This window comes from Rhipicephalus microplus, chromosome 8 (assembly GCF_043290135.1).
Source record: "Rhipicephalus microplus isolate Deutch F79 chromosome 8, USDA_Rmic, whole genome shotgun sequence".
NCBI lineage: Eukaryota > Metazoa > Arthropoda > Arachnida > Ixodida > Ixodidae > Rhipicephalus > Rhipicephalus microplus.
In genome coordinates this window covers 80,652,487-80,670,087 of record NC_134707.1, presented here as the reverse complement: position 1 = coordinate 80,670,087, position 17,601 = coordinate 80,652,487, and the positions used below count along the sequence as shown (strand labels likewise).

Sequence of the window (17,601 nt, the reverse complement as noted above, 5' to 3'; positions counted from 1 at the left end):
ACGCCACCGCCACGACCGGAAATTCGATTAAGGTAGAACGTATTGTACAAGGGCAAGCGAAACACGCTGGCTTCATCTGTTGACCATGTTTCAGTTAACATTATGACGTCGAATACATGATTTAATTGTTCGAAAAAAAGGCTAAGGTCGGACTGTTTATTATTTACCGATTGCACATTCAAGTGAAAACATTTAAACGACTTTGAATAGAAATTTCCTAAACTCTGCGAAAACGCTTCCGGAAGCACATAAGAATCGTTTTCTACGCAAGCCATGTTGAGCCGATCATTTCTTCTTTCTTTAGCTTAGTTTGTTTAGATCACTAGCATTTGCGATGCGTATGGCTTTCTCCCCATGAGCTTTACGCACTAGAGCTTTCCCGTTTGAGTGCCATGCATACTTGAAGTTCGCTTCTTTAGCCCAGTGCTTTGTCTCAAACAACAGCGCACGCGCTCTTTTGGTGAGGTTTTCCGTCAAGAAGAAGTGCTCATTTAGGCTGCTCAGTTTCTTTCTGTTTTTCCACCAGAAATCTCGGTCCGCTTGCTTCGCAAAACGACAGATAACGACCGGCGTCTTATCTTTTCTGGGCGGAAGCCGATGAATGGCAACCACATCACTTTCTGCGAGTGGCGGGAACTGGTGTTTAATTGCCATTGCATTGATCGCTTCTAGCAAGTTTTCATCTTCCGTTTCCTGTATTCCATGGAATTCTAGGTTGAGTCTGCGGCTCCTCCACTTAAGATTATCTACTTCTGCCTGCACTTCAGCTACTTCTTGGTCCCGCATCTCAACCTTTTCAAATCTGCGCTTAAGGTCCTTGACGTCACGCTCGTTTTGTTCCGTTTTTTTTTAGTATTTCGTCGTATTTCTCACTCAAGTATTGCACCGCGTCGTCAATGCTCTCAACTGTTTCTTTGAGCAGTACTAAATTATCCAGCTTGTCGTTAATAGCTTTCATCCAAATTCGGACATCTTGCATGTCGGCCTCACTGCCCGGTTCTTTTGATTCAGCTGATGCTGCTAGCAACCTCGACCGTCTACAGGTAGGGCAGCGCCATGCATCGCAGTATGCCTGCCCTTTGGACTTGATAGTTGCTTCAGAAATTACAGCACATTTGCCGGCGTGAAATGCTTGACAACAGTCGCTACATTCAATCCATACGACGTCCCCAGTGAACGGCTTATCGCACACAGAACATGTTCCATCTCGGGGCATAGTTGCACAAAGCGACAAAGGAGAACAGTAGTTTACACAGCAGCACCAGATAGCAGCAGTAGTTGCGGCACAACCAAATTTACAGCGGGCATAGAAACAGCACCAACCTGCGAAACAGAAGAAGAGACCGTGTTCGTTTACGCCGTTCTTTCTGCCGCAACCGCTGCTGCCAAGTGGTCTCGGTGATGGCTTGGTCCTCCCTTTAAGAAGCCCAGTGGCTGTACGGCGCAGGTGCGGTAGAATTCATCGCAGGGTAGTTGGGCACAGGCGCAGCGGAGCTTGTTACCTCTCCTTCGCACCGACGGCGATGTGCATATGGACGACGAAAAATGCGCACGGTATCTGACAAATGCCAACAGCCTGCGAAACAGAAGAAGAGACCGTGTTCGTTTACGCCGTTCTTTCCGCCGCAACCGCTGCTGCCAAGTGGTCTCGGTGATGGCTTGGTCCTCCCTTTAAGAAGCCCAGTGGCTGTACGGCGCAGGTGCGGTAGAATTCATCGCAGGGTAGTTGGGCGCAGGCGCAGCGGAGCTTGTTACCTCTCCTTCGCACCGACGGCGATGTGCATATGGACGACGAAAAATGCGCACGGTATCTGACGAATGCCAGCAGCCTGCGAAACAGAAGAAGAGACAGTGTTCGTTTACGCCGTTCTTTCCGCCGCAACCGCTGCTGCCAAGTGGTCTCCTTCATTGCGCTGCTCGACCCCCATTTGGCGGGATTGAAACCCGGCCTCGGGGGCTGTATACAGGTGGAGGCTGTATACAAAAATGCCCGTTGTTACACCCTGTAGTCCTCCATGGCAGGGCATTGTTAAGTATGACTTGTTAAGTTTCTGTTTGATGGGTTCGGGGGGGAAGGGAGGGTTTCGTGGTCTTAATACCGTACATCCCACTACTCTTCAGCTGAGCTGGCCATAAGACCCTGGTTGTTCCCTATTCACTTAAATAAGAAAGAATGGTTTCGTGCCGCGGACTGCTCTCGAACGATAAACTAAATGAAAAGTCATACCGGGAATGTGCGAATGTTCATATTCTACTAATTTTCTGCAACGCATGCGGCTGCGGAGCTGATGAAATGTAGAGGAAGATGTGGACAAGGTTTCACGGCTTGCTCGGCAAACATTTTTGTTTGTTGGTAGTATTATTTCTAAACTACTATTCAGATTGGCTTCATTTTCATTTTAGTTTCATTTAAGTATCCTGCCGCCCGGTTGTTGGCCCACTTTCCTCTGTGGCTGAGCGCCGTCCATCAGAGGTCATTATCATCATCATCACTAACAGCAACAACAACCAAATATGAGATCAGCGGGCGCATTACGTGACAAAATTTCAAGAGAACCATCGGGGTGAATGAAGAAAGCTTTTTCGCGTTGTGAGGCATGGTCTCCAACGCGAAGAGTCCTTTAATTCCTGTGAAACCCGAAGCGAAACGCCGGTTCTTGAAGGCCGTCACAGAGCTTGGCTGCAAGTGGAACAACTCCGAGGGCTTCCCAACAGCTGTGAGGTACAGGACAGTTCATGAAACTCTGTACACCAATGCACCGAGGCGTTGAACGTTACTTCGTGCGTTATTGTTCCTCCACGTGCACGCTGGTTATCATCCGTGTGCAAAGTGAAAGGACTATAACGCAGTTCAGGTTCGAGAAGATATGCGAGGCAATCGAATGATAGAGACACTGGCTGCCTTGCACACACTATTCTCGCACAGTCATACGCTCTATAGAGGTCATAATGCATATATTAAGCATGAATACTACAATGAAATGCACTCCATAAAATTCTAGCTAATCAGTCGTTTAAGCATCAAAGCTTCAATTGACCGGCACGCGTGTGGCATCCAATAAGTGCAAGGTTTTTTTCCTGTTGAGAAGTATGGTACACGTAAATAGAAATATTTCCGTTCCTGCTAAATCAATTGGATATGAAAACTTTAATGAACATTGTGAAATTGGCTGCTCTAAATATGAAGGAAGAGAACCTCGACTTACAATTTCATATTTTCTTGCTGGTCTATTTAGAAACCTTTTATAAAAAAGAAACTTCTCCAGAATCAAGTTGATACAGCCACACATGTTCTCTTTTCGATACAGTATCCGCAATACCAATTGTTCTATTCGAAGTGTGGGATAACATAACTTTAATGTTTCCGCACTGAAGGTTCTACAGCGACTGCCCCTGAATCGGGGCACACACACAGTTTTCTTGCTTATTTTGGGCGAGAGTGTTCTCATCGCTGGCGCCCGTGTTTGGAGGCATCGCCACGACGCGCAGGCACAGAAGCGGCACCGACCCGTTTCGCCACACCGCCCCCCAACGCAGATAGGATCCATTAGGGTTGAAGAGGTTTGGGGACCCGCAACTGGCGTCCAAGGCGAGTGGTGTAAGGTGCGAGCCTAGGCGTTGCGGGCTGTTGTCGGCGAATTACGGGAGGCGTGTGGGGGTACGGGAGGCGTGTGGGGGTTGGTAGGCTTTTGGGAAAGGATGTATGATGGCTTTAGGCGGTCGATGGAAACGCGTATATCCTTTCCACTGATTTGCAGGGTGAATGTTTTGTTGTCGCGACAGATGACTTTGTGAAGTCCGGAGTAAGGCGGCTGGAAAGGTGTGCGTACGGTGTCATCGCGGTGGAAGGCATGCGAGCATGTTGCCAGGTCCTTGAACACGAACGAGGTCGGCTTGGTGTGGCGAGCCGCTGGTGAGGGGCGCAGGGCGCCCATTGTCCGACGGAGTCGAGCGACGAAGTCTGCAAGATCCGAGCTGGTTACATCAGAGGTCGGAGCGGAGAGAAGTTCTTCAGGTAGGCGAAGCAGCTCCCCATAGACGAGTTCCGCGGGCGTGGCTTGAATGTCTGGCTTGAAAGTGGCGCGCAGACCGAGAGTGACGGCGGGGAGAGCTTCGAGCCAGGTTGAGTGAGGGTGGGATATGATGGCTGCCTTGAACTGCCGGTGAAACCGTTCAATCATTCCGTTGGCGCAAGGGTGGTAGCTAGTTGTCCGTGAACACTCGAACCCGGTAGAGAGCCCAAGGAGCCTGAAGAGATAAGATTCGAATTGCCTTCCTCGATCGGTGGTGATTCGACGAGGAGTGCCGAAGCGTGAAACCCAGCCGGAGAAGAAGGCTGATGCGACGTCTTCTGCGGTGATCCTTTCGAGCGGCCTCACCTTGGGCCAACGAGCATAACGATCGATGGCGGTGAGGCAATAGCGGTAAGGGCCGGCAGGTGGGAGGGGGCCAATTATGTCGATGTGGACGTGCTCGAACCGTTCCGTCGGGAGGGGGAATCCTCCGAGTGGCGACGTGACGTGCCGGGTGATTTTGGTGCGCTGGCATTGAATGCATGTGCGTGCCAAGGTGCGGCAGTCCCGTTGCATTGTGGCAGTCCCGTCGTGACAGGGCCATGCGTACCGGTTAGTCACGAGGCGTGTAAAAGCTCGGATGCCGGGATTACTGAGGTTGTGGAACTAGTTGAAGAAGCTTTGGCGGTGCAAAGAAGGGACGTATGGTCTCACTCGCCCTGTTGATATGTCACAGAGAGAGTCCATTGACCCGAGGATGGTAACTTTTTTAAATTGAAGGGAAGGGCCATTCTCGAGGAGCTGCTGGAGTTTGGTGTCCATTTTCTGAGCTTCGGCGAGGACGTCGGTTTTAACGGTTGGTAGCTCGACAGCCGAGACGCGAGAGAGTGCGTCGGCGACCACGTTTTCCTTTCCGCTGATGTGGAGGATATCTGTGGTGAATTTAGCGATGAAGGACAGCTGGTTCTGCTGGGCCGGTGGAAGTTCTTCGCGGAGTTGGGAGAAGGCGTGATAGGTTTATGGTCGATGTATATGGTGCAGTGCTGTGCCTCAAGAATGTGGCGAAAGTGTTGAACTGCTTCGTAGATGGCAAGGAGCTCTCTGTAGTAGGCTAGCCAGGTCGTCTCCGCAGGGGGCGAGGTTGCATCGCCGATGCTGCCGGAAGGCAGGGGTGGCTTCGGGGAAGAGAGTTTCTTCCGGAAGAATGCCAAGGGGCGCCAGTTTTTTCCCACACGCTGCATGAGAGAGGCTCCAACGGCGGTGCTAGAGGCGTCTGTGAAAAGACCCAGGAGCGCCTCTGGCTTGGGATGGAAGAGCAGCATAGCGTTGCAGAGGGCAGTTTTGCAATCTTCCAACGCTTGCGTTAAGGCTGGGGTCCAAGTGACAGGATGGTTGCCGCGTTGGCCGGCCAACGCATCATGAAGAGGGCCCTGATATGTGGCTGCTTTAGGCACGAAGCACCTGTATATGTTGAACATGCCCAGAAAACGGTGGAGGTCTTTCGCTATGGCAGGCAGCGCGTAATTTTGCAGTGCCAGGATGTGGTAAGGCAAGGGTCTAGTTCCTTCTGAAGAGGTTTCATGGCCAAGAAACGGGCCGACGCGGGCGCCGAGCGTGCTCTTCTGAACGTTTATGAGTAAGCCGTGTTCGTCGAGACGCTGGAACACTTGACGAAGGTGTTGGCGATGTTCCGTTTCGTTGCGGGAGAAGATCAAGATGTCGTCTATAGGTAGACAAAACAGAAGTCCAGGCCGCGGACGACGTCGTCGATGAAGCGTTGAAATGTTTGCCCCGCGTTGCGGAGACCAAAACTCATGAAAGAGAATTCGAATAGGCCGAAAGGCGTGATAATTGCGGTCTTTGGGACATCATCCGGGTTTACAGGAATTTGTGTGTAGGCCTTTATCAGGTCCACCAGTGAGAAAATAGTGCTGCCGTCTAAGCGGTGTGCAAAGTCCTGTATATGACGGACGGGGTACCTGTCGGGAACGGTGCAGGCGTTGAGGGTGCGATAATCTCCGCAGCGGCGCCAGCCATTCGTCTTCTTTGGTACCAGATGATGCGGTGAGGCGTAAGGTCCCTCCGAGCGGCGGGCAGTACCTTCGTGGAACATGGCTTCGAATTCGGCCTGCGCGATTCATAGGCGATCCGAAGCTAGCCTACGGGCACAGCATGAGACCGGGGGGCCGGGAGTAGTACGAATGTAGTGCACGGTTGAGTGGCGCACCTCTCGCGGACGCCCACTAGGGCGAGTCAGGTCGGGAATATCTGCGAGAATGTCGTGGTATGGCGACTAGTTCCCAATGGTGAGTGCCTTAACGTTAGGCTGTTGGGTGGTCGCACGTTGGCCCGACGTGAAAAGGCCTGTTGTAGCGTCGATAAGTCGGTCATATCGGCAGTCAGGTAGAAGATTGCAGTACGCCAAGAAGTCGGACCCGATGATCAGCTCTGCGACGTCGGCGATGACGAAATTCAATTGAAAATCTAGACGCAGGTTTTTGAAGTTGATGTTAAGGCGGAGCGAGCCGTAGGTCTTGATGGTCAAATGGTTCGCCGCGCTAAGCTCAGAGGACGTGAAAGGACGCTTGTCACGCAGGCAGGTTCGGGGAAAGCAACAGATGTCGGAGCTACAGTCGACGAGGAGCCGCCGCTTTGTGACTTGGTTGGTGACGAATATGCGACGACCTCTAAGTTGTCAGGTTGCGGCCGCCTCTATGGGCTGCCGTTGAAGTTTCCCTGACGTCCAGCTGAGCAAGGTGGTTGACATATCCGGGATTTGTCTCAAAGCGGCGATGGTTGTAACAGGGGCCGTTATCATTTCCGTGCGATAAAGCGGCGTTGTTTTGGCTTTGGGAGCGTTTTTGTGGACGCAGCTTTGGGCTCCGATCCAGGCGCCTTTGAATTGAGTCCAGCTCACGGGTGATTTCGTCGACACGGCGCGCGAGCTCGCTGCTGGACAAACGGGTGTCAACGGCATTGATGGTGAGAGGCGATGCTGGCAACGAAATCTCGACAGTTTGATTAGCGATGTGAGAGAGCTGGTCCAGGGGCAGATTCGGCTGCACCTGGAGGATGGCCTGCGCATGTGAGGGTAGACGCTGAAGCCAGATGATACGGAGGAGGGAGTCGTCGACCGGGGTGCTGCCCAAGAGGTCACACATGTAACGCAGGAGCTGCGATGGCTTGTGGTCACCGAGTTCCTCGTACTGAAGTAGGTGACGCACCTTCTCGTCTTGTGAAGGTGAAAGCCACTGGATCAGTTCCCTCTTCAGATGTAGCTAACGGTCATCAACGGGGGGATTCACAAGTATATCGTGAACCTCAGCCTCATAGCGAGAGTCTACATGGGCGACGACGTAGTCATAACGCGTCCGGTCTTGGGTGGTGTGTGCCGTGGAAAACTGAGCCTCGACTTGAGCGAACCACACGTCACGCGTCTCTACCCAAAACGGCGGCCGCAGCAATGGAGGCGCCCGAGGTGGCAGGGACCGCTGGAGCGAAGTTTTGGGGGCGTGACCCAAGTGGGGTGGTGCATGGTCAGCGGACGAGAGTGCTTCATTTTCATTGCGCTGCTGCTGTTCCCGGAGCTGCTGCTCTTGGTTCTGGATCACTTGCTGCTGGGCCTGCAGTTGTTGTTGCAGTTGTTGTACTTGTTGTTGAAGGGCAGCAAGGGTTTTCTCGTCAGCCATGGTGGTGCGGTACGTTCGTTTTCCGAGTCACCAGATGTGGGATAACATAACTTTAATGTTTCCGCACTGAAGGTTCTACGACGACTGCCCCTGAATCAGGGCACACACACAGTTTTCTTGCTTATTTCGGGCGAGAGTGTTCTTAAAGCTGGCACGCGTGTTTGGAGGCATCACCGCGACGCGCAGATGCAGAAGCGGCGCCGACCCGTTTCGCCACAAAGTATTGACATTACTATCAGAACTCTTCACTTCGGCTTCTATTACATGCTGAAACGCGGAGTTAGAACAAGTTCATATACTTTTCTACACCCTAACTTCGCTTTCACCTTGCACCGTCTTTGTCGCAGACGAACACATTGCGTGGTATGAGCTATCTATGGAAACTTTAGATGCTCTTTTTGCCACATTCATGCAGAGCTCTATGGCCGTTGTCGCATAAATATACAGCAGATTTGAAACTCTAACGTAGTAAAACTCGTGCTTTCATGTAGTACATTGGAACATTTTTTTAAATTTTTACATGCACATCTGAGCGGCAAAAACACCCGAAGGGAGTTAATGCACGTGCAAATCTAGTTATTCTCAGGTTGTGCTTTAGATGAGACGTTGGGCTGAAGATGGCATGCTTTAATGATAACTAAACACGACGGTTTACTTCACGTGCTATGTTAAGGTGGGTACAAGGATCACACGGCGCTCTAGCTTCGCTTTTGAACAAATAATCATCTACTTATTATGCGCTTAACATTCGCAATTGATTTCTCTGGAACCGTCTGCCAAATATAAAGTCCCTGTTTCTGGAAAATCAGTTACCGCTATTCCCGCGACATTCTCAAGAAGTGGGAGCCCCAGAGTTGGCTCTAGTTTGGAAGCTCGTGTCTGTGCATATGGTATTTAATGCTTTTTATTATAATTATTTCTCACCCCAAGAATAAAGCTTTATGAAGGTTTCTGCATTTTAGAGCAATAGCTGCACTATACTCTCGGAACAAGCAAGGAATACGCCTCGCTGTGTGAATCTGACATTAAGACTCAACCAAAGTCAAACGAACAACTCCTTAGGATGGCTCTTTGCAGCAGCTATATGGGCTCTGGCGTCGTCCAAGTTTATTGGGCGCTTGCATACAGGTTTCCATTGACGCCAAGCACCGGCTGTGCGCCGTGTTGCGGTTCAACACAATGGCTACGTTGCTGCCGAGTGTAGTCTAAGTGCGTAGGCTTCTCATCGTTCTTGAATAAGCAACGACATACAACCAACGACCACTGCGATCAGCCTAACCCAAATAAACTAAATCGAGCAATCACCTACACACTTAGTTTTGACGGCGTTCCATTATGGTATATTTTAAACAGCACGAGTGGGAAATGTATTCACACATGTACCCACATGCATTCACTCCAACCAAAGGCTAGTCCATCTATCCCTCCGTAATGAACTCAGTCAAGATTCCAACAAAGAAAAAGAAATAGCACATTTTATTGACGCGAGACTGTTCGTTTATTGATTCTCTATACACCACTTGGAACTGTATTTCTCTCTTGGTTTGGTATCAGCCTTTCGGTGTTATATCGGTCTAATCCTTTTTTTTTTTGCCAATTGCTAACACATAGGTTTTGCATTTGCCTATTCGTAACATGTTAGTTTTCTATTTGCCCATTGTTATTCCGAAAGGCTATTAAAATAACTTTTGCATCAGTGTCTCAGAAAGTTGCGTGTCTAACTTCACTCACAAGACCCATAATTTTCCACCTCTCCACCACAGACGAAACGGGGATAAAAGAAGCCCGTGACGAAGTATGTTCTAATAATCAAAAGTACAAGCGGTTCTTCTGCCACTTCGGGATGTCGAAGATCATGAGGGCGATAAAGGCGGCCATCACCATTTAGATTTTCTAGGTTTCTGACGCCAGGCCCCGAGACCCAAAAGCGAGTGTCTTGATACCTGCTATTATGCAGACAGACCTTCGTAGAAGCTGAATACCTTTGAGCTATACGGGGGCGTCGTACTACGCGCAGAACAAATTTCAAGAAGGAATTTTGTACTAAATGAAAGCCTCCGTTGAATTTTGTGATTGTGGATTAGAAGCATTCCTTACGACAAGGTATTAAGCGAGAAAAAGAGTGCCAAAATGTCATGCCGAACTTTAGTTCCGAATGCCACAGGCGACGCCTTCTATGAGGCATTTCGAGACGCTTGCGAACGCAATAAACACGGTGTAAGACGCCATGACGATGCCGCTCAAGAAGAACGTTCTAAGGAAAGCTGCGTCCTGCCAGAATGGTCTACGCACCACTTACACAACTTCCAAAGAAAACTGTGCGCGTAGCTTGAATATTCAGTTCGTGCTCATTCAACAAGATCACTTAGCAGTGGTCTAAGCTTGAAGGAACATTAAAAAAATCAAGGCAGATATGCTCTTGAAGTGCCTACATAGAACTGCCAGCTGTCCGTCCTTCTTTCCTTCTGCCTCACTCTTTTTTCCTCCACATGATATGCTACACGTATGTAATATACCATACTGCTGATTATATCATACTAGGCTATAGAATACCATACTACACTATCATATACCACACTCTAAGAAGTAAAGGAGGAAAAGTGGTATCATAGTTGCTCTTTTGGAGGAGTAACTAACTTTCCACAGCCATCGCATTCTTTTGGGAGTAACTATGAAGAAGTAATCGTGCTCTCGTGATTACTCCTCAAAGGAAAAACAGTTCGCAAACGAAAATGAGTTTTTTGGTAGGTTTAGCTTACCTTTTGAAGTGTGTACCGGCAATTCATTAGAGGTACAATCGATAGGCAAGCATGACATTCAGAATTCAATTTCGGAAAATTTGCAGCAAAACCAATGGATTCGAACTCGCAACCACTCAATCAGCATGCGCGTACGCTAACCACTACACCACAGCATGCTACGGCACCGTCTGAAAGGAAACAGGCTTGTGTAGGCACCGATGGGTCATTTGCAGACTGCGCGAACGTTCTTGCAGTTCTTCCAAAAACGGGTGCTTTAATCCACAAGGGGAAAAGTGACCCTCTTTGCCATGCTGTGTGCAATCTTTTGCGCACATTTCGTCTTTTAGAGGAGCAAAGATCCCTCTTCGGGGTAACTGCGCAGTTTGTCCTCAATTTTTAAAGCGTATACTATACTACACTATACCGTATTATACAAGTCTATGATATGCTTTACATACGGAGTCAACCAGACTACGTGGACTTCGACACTGCACACCACGATAAGCTATCAGATAATTCATGGTGAACTCTTATTGCTACATTATTGTGATATCACAGGCACTCGCCGTGCTGTGTTGCGATCAGCGGCAAACTGCAAAAAGATATTGTAACGAATTCACTGCTAGTTTGGAGTAGATTAACTCTTAATTAAAATTTAATGACTAAAAAAACGACTTTCGCCAGGTGAGGCGATTTACGACAACGACGACAGGCATCGCGTCTTCGTAAATCTGCACGCCCAGAGGTCAGCCTAACGCACGTACAGAACACCCTCCGTCTCATCAGCATCGGTTCCAGAGACAGCAAGGGGTGCGACAGCCACGAATCGATGGCCGTAGTGCACAGGTACTCTCAGTAGCAAAGCAAGTGCATTTCAACACGAACTGCGTACTCGGTGGGTACGATTCTGCTTTGCCCCCCTGGGATGATGTTGAATAATAATGCGGATCAGAACAACATAGAGTGGTCCAGACTTCATCGAAGTGTGCGAGTCATCTTGGCCCCCCTGGAAGGATGTTGCAGAATATTCTCTTGGAGCGGGCCAGGCTAACGAAGAGGACGAAGTGGAGATAGACACGCGCTAGGAATGGACAGCTGTTTTCGAGTTCGGACGCGAGAGAAGAAGTCGGAGATATCACCATCGGACACCATCGGAGAAGCGGCAGTAGCTGGCGCTTTTGATTGCACGTGCTGTGAGAGGGGATTGGCCACACTCATCACCTTTTGTTCCTTATTAGCGGTAGACTTTCTTTTTGCTGATTTTTCAGGAGCCATCAATGCCGCTCTCCGGTCCCGGCCAGGGCTCGCCCTGGTCGGCCAGTCGCCCTGCTGAATCGGTACCACTGGAGTGTTTCCTCAAGAACGTCGTAAGCAGTTTGCCTGTCGCGCTTGTGCCCACTGATGGTGGAGCCATTCGGTTGAGTGAAACGGAGGTGTTTCAAGAAGAGCTTCGCAACATAAGCGGTCATTTTCTGGACATCTCGGAGGTGAGGCGTTTCGGCAAGACTGGCATACTATGCAGGTCTTCAGATATTGAATGCTTAACAGACTTACTGGCCGCCAGGAGATTTGCGTTCATTGCTGTTCGCGCTTTTATCCCCCCTCATCTTGCTTGCGTGAAGGGCATTGTTCGTGGTGTTCCAACTAACATTAGTCCTGAAGAATTCTTAAAGATGGCCTCTCCAGCTGGCGTGATATCTGTCTACAGATGCACCAGACCTGTAGGTGATACGCGAGTCCTTACTGAAACCGTCATCCTTACCTTTGCTGGTCTCACACGCCCCTCTGAGCTGAAGGCCTGGCCTTATCTATTCTATGTAGAGGCATTGACACCTCGCCCACTGCAATTCCGTAAGCCCCACCGCGGTGGTCTAGTGGCTAAGGTACTCGGCTGCTGACCCGCAAGGCGCGGGTTCGAATCCCGGCTGCGGCGGCTGCATTTCCGATGGAGGCGGAAATGTTGTAGGCCCGTGTGCTCAGATTTGGGTGCACGTTAAAGAACCCCAGGTGGTCTAAATTTCCGGAGCCCTCCACTACGGCGTCTCTCATAATCATATAGTGGTTTTGGGACGTTAAACCCCACATATCAATCAATCAATCTATCAATCAATGCAATTCCGTAACTGCTGGCGATTTGGAAATAGCGTTAACGCTTGCAGGTCCTCATTGAGATGTGCGGATCGCGGTGGGGCACATGCCGCATCAAATTGTCAGGTAGACAACTGCAGGTGTTGCCTATGTGATGGAGCACACACAGCCACGGACAATAGCTGCCCTGCTTGAGAACGTGAAACACAAATTTCAGATATAATGGAGAAACGCCGTTGTTCTCGGTCTGAGGCAGCATCCTTGATTAAAGAGTGCGAAGTGGGGTACGCTGCTGCTACGTCACGCCAGTGTGGGTCAATTGAAGCGACGGTCGCTTCCACAGTGTCGGCAGCGATAGATAAGGCCATGCCGATGATTATGGAACGGCTTTTCAACACCTTTGCTGAAGGTCTGACCGAGATGCTCGCCGCCAGGTTAAACAGCCTTATTCCCTCCTTCGCTGCACACACTTACACGGTCCAGGGTGAAGCTGCGCATCTAGATAATGAACAAAATAATCGGCGTCATGAAGACGTTACCCCAGAAACGCTCGTCAGCGCCCAGTCGCCGACCCCTGTGGGGCCCAGTGGGTCGTTTGGTGACATGAGGCTTGGTAATATCATTCATAAACGGCGCAATGCTCCATTGTCTCCAACAAGTTTGCCAATGTCGAAACCAAAAAAAGTTATGACTTATACCAACAACGAGCAGGACATTTTGCGTTCTGCAGTCGAGTCAACTATAGTAAGCCCATCATAGCGCCTTTAAAAGTTCTCCAGTGGAATTGTCGTTCCGTATCTTCCGCTTACATAGATCTTATTTATCTCATACAGCAAACAAATCCTAATATAATTTTACATCAAGAGTCTTGGCTTTCAGTAAACTAAACATTTACTCTGAAATATTTTCGATATTTTAGACTGGATCGGCCAGGTAGAGGAGGTAGATTATTGGCCCTAATATCTTCAAAAATGTGTCATCATGTTATTGTAACTTTTGAACATATTTGTCTGGATTGTGAATTGTTAGGAATAGATTGTTTGTTACCTGACTCTAACAGGATTACAGTGATTAATGCTTACTTTCCGAATGGAGTAACACACACAGATCACCTGTGACCCCTCACCCTGATTACTCTGGCAGCGACAACACTAACTTAGACGCCGAGTTCTCTATTGAAGATGTGCGCCGAGCTATGCATGAGCTCAATGGCCGCTCAGCCCCTGGCCCCGATGGCATCACCAACAAGCTCCTACGCAACCTGGACGATTCTTCCGTCACTTACCTCACTGACACTATCAACGAGATATGGAAAAAGGGTAAGATACCCGATGCTTGGAAACTAGCTCACACGGTTCTCATACCCAAACCGGGAAAGGCGCCGAGCCTAGATAACCTACGCCCCATATCTCTCACGTCGTGCGTGGGCAAAGTGGCTGAGCACGTCGTCTTCAACAGGGTTGGTCGATACCTCGAAGATAACGACTATATCCCGCACCACATGATTGGCTTCCGACCAGGGTTATTCACTCAAGACGCCATGTTACTCCTAAAGCATCAAATTCTAGATGGCGGAAACACTCGGGACACTCGTGCAATACTCGGTCTCGATTTAGAAAAGGCCTTCGATACCATAACGCACTCGTCAATCTTGAAAGCGATCGCAGCCCTCGGCCTAGGTCATCGATTTTACTACTTTATCCGCTCTTTTCTCACTCGGCGCAGAGCCGTCCTCCGCGTAGGAGACCTAGTGTCGGAAGAAGTGGAGCTCGGACATCGGGGCACTCCTCAGGGATCCGTCCTCTCACCAACGCTCTTCAACCTCGTGATGATCGGGCTTTCTGAACGACTTTCGAAAATAGACGGGCTAAATCACACTATCTATGCGGATGGTGTAACCATATGGTGCTCCACAGGGTCGGATGGCTTCATTGAGTCCGCCCTGCAAGAGGCTATCGACACCACCGAGTCTTACCTCGACCACACCGGTCTCAGGTGCTCACCTGCGAAGTCGGAGCTGTTGATATATTTGCCCAAACGCCGGGGTGCCAAGCCCAAAGGGTGGAAACCTCCGGCGGAACGCGATATCACCCTCCACACCAGAGATGGTCGTACTATACCCAGGGTAGACACCATCAAGGTCCTCGGCATGATCATCGAGTCCAGCGGAACCAACACCCAAACAGTACACAAGCTCAGGACTAAGACTGAGAATGCCATACGACTGGTACGTAGAGTAGCCAACAGGCACCATGGCCTCAAAGAAGACAACCTGCTGCGTCTCGTACACGCGTTTGTTTTGTGCCATTTTACGTACGTTGCCGCTATACACAAGTGGCTACGTGCTGAGCGCGATCAACTCAATGCGCTTATTCGCAAGGTGGTCAAACGAGCCCTTGGCCTCCCTATCACCACTCCAACGTACAAACTCCACGAGCTTGGCGTACATAACACGCTAGAAGAGATCGCCGAAGCTTAGGAACGTGTGCAATTGACCCGACTCACTACAACCAAGGCGGGCCACCATATTCTGCGCGAGCTCGGCTTCTTCTCCTCGAGGGCCAGAGTTGACTCTAATTCCCCGTGAAATCCTCGACCTTATTACGATCGCTCCCATACCACGAAATGTACACCCCGAATACAACAGAGGCAGGCGCCTTGCGCGGGCGACCGCCATTCTCAAGCGCATAGACATGGAAGCGGACAACGTCTCGTTCGTGGACGCCGCTGCCTATCGCAACAACCAAGCCTTCGCCGCGGTCGCGGTATCATCCGCGCAGCAGACTCTTAACTGAGCCTTAATCCTCACCCGAAACCCCGAAGTAGCGGAGCAAGTAGCTATAGCTATAGCTATGCTCGACAGCAAACGGGAATTCATCTACAGCGACTCCAGGCCGGCCATCAAAGCCTTCGAACGCGGAGTCATCTCCGACCAGGCGTTACGTATCCTGCGCAATGCGGACCCGAGTGCCCTGAAGCACCACACTGTCATCTGGTTCCCGCCCATCTCGGCCAGGTGCCGGGTGCCCTATCCAACCTCAACGAGATCGCCCATGATGCAGCGCGCGCACTTACCGAACGCACTGCCACAGGGCAACCTCATCTTACTGGGTTGGATACCAATCGGGATGCACCAATTACGTACAATGAAATTACAAAGCACTTTTACTTGGAACGCCGCATTTTTCCACCCCCACATCCAAAACTTAACCGACCGCAGGCATTAACCCTACGCCTATTACAGACACACACGTACCCAAACCTTGCCACGCTTCACGTTTATTATCCCGATGCATACCCCAGCGACACATGCCCATCATGTGGACACACAGCGACACTCGAACACATGCTCTGGGAGTGTAGAACAACTCCTCCCGACTCTACCTCAAGCAAGTGGGAGAGGTCCCTCAGGAGCTCACTTCTCGCCGACCAGCGATGGGCCGCCCAGCAGACCCACGAAGCGGCCGCCAGGTACTCCCTGTCGGTCCCTACGTGGGAGACGCCCGCTACGCGCTAAGCGCGTCCTGCAGGACCGAAATAAAGTTTTTTCGTTCATTCATTCATTCATTCACACAGATCACCTAGATTGTGTTATCAAGAATTCTTCGTCAAATTCAATTTTATTGGCTGGGGATTTCAACTCGCATCACACTTCATGTGGGTTTCAAACAGATGGCTGTGGCAAAAGATTGTGGAATTGGTTGCAGGATAATAATTTTCGCTGTCATAACTCTGGACAAGTTACCTTTCTACGCGGGATAAGCTCATCAACATTAGACCTAACATTTTCGTGTGACCAGTTTATGATTTCATCGTGGGAAACGTTAGATAATGGGACGAGTAGTGATCATGCACCGATTACCTATGAAATAATGCTACCACAACCTACCTCTGCTATCCGGCAACAACGGTTCACCAACTATAAAATTTATAAAACTGTTTTAAACTCCGCGCTTTCGTCATTGAGAGGACGCGTCGGACAGCAACGAGCTGCTTCAGTAGTAGCGTGTCTAAGTGACTCTGTCCAGCCGGCAGAGTTTTCAGTTAAATACGGCAGCACACCGTCAAAGTCAGCTTGGTGGAATGAAGATTGTACGCTTGTGTATAGGCGATGTAAGGCTGCTTGGAAACGTTTACGCCACAAACATACTCCGAAAAATTGGGGAGTTAAACGCAGCGCTGTTTAACCGTACAGTTGCTATAGCTAAAGATAAACACAATTCTGACTTACATTCGGGTTTATCAAAACCTGATAAAATATCTGCCCTGTACAGGTTTCTACGGAACAAAAAATTGATGCAGGTACCAGCATATTCGCATTCAGTAGTGCTGTCTCCTAAAGAGACAACAGATTTGTTAGAAGGCATCGCGAAAGGACTTGAAGCGCGTTTCGCTTCGTCATGCTTGAGACCAGTGACATTCAAAAGCGCAACCTCGGACTTTCGGGAAGTCACTATGGCGGAACTGGCAGATGTCATACTAACTGTAAAGCAAGCGGCTCCCGGCCCAGGTCAGATTACAAACTCTATGATTAAATTGATATTTAATTCTCATCCCGATGAGCTTTTGAATATTGTTAACTGCTCCTTACAGCACACATGGATTTCAAGTGCATAGAAAATTGCTAAAGTTGTGTTGCTCCGAAAACATCCAACTGTCAGATATGTCCTGGATAACATTCGGCCAATTTCGCTTACTTCACACCTAGTTAAAGTAATTGAAGGAATTCTTCATAGAAGGCTCATTGAATTCATCGCTCGTCAAGACATCCTTTCACCAAGGCAAGTAGGATTTAGACAGGGGTGCTCAATATGGTCGGCTCATGTTGATTTGGAAAGCCGAATTCGCCTTGCAAAAGTATCTGGTGAGCTTTCTGCATTAGTCACGTTAGATATCGCAAAAGCCTACGATAGTGTGGAACACAGTACATTAATTTCAAGATTAGTGGACTGTGAGGTGCCCAAGTACATTATATCTTGGGTTCAGGAGCTTCTCTTTCAAAGACAATTCTTTGGTTGCCACGAGGGAATTACTTCTGCCTGATATAAGCAAACAAGAGGTGTTCCGCAA

At 49.5% G+C, this 17,601-nt stretch overlaps 1 protein-coding gene and 1 pseudogene across 1 annotated transcript; both read right to left on the bottom strand.

Annotated features, from left to right (window-relative positions):
• Positions 1 to 289: 289 nt before the first annotated feature.
• Positions 290 to 971, bottom strand: LOC119165078 (uncharacterized; annotated as a pseudogene).
• Positions 972 to 3,611: 2,640 nt separating this feature from the next.
• Positions 3,612 to 4,589, bottom strand: LOC142768290 (uncharacterized). The gene has a single exon (XM_075870250.1). It carries the CDS (start codon positions 4,587 to 4,589, stop codon positions 3,612 to 3,614), a length of 978 nt encoding a protein of 325 aa, XP_075726365.1.
• Between the last annotated feature and the right edge of the window lie 13,012 nt (positions 4,590 to 17,601).

What these genes read in the sequence shown, in the direction of transcription:
- LOC142768290 (XM_075870250.1), bottom strand. Translation starts at nt 4,589, where the DNA reads ATGCAACGGGACTGCCGCACCTTGGCACGCACATGCATTCAATGCCAG.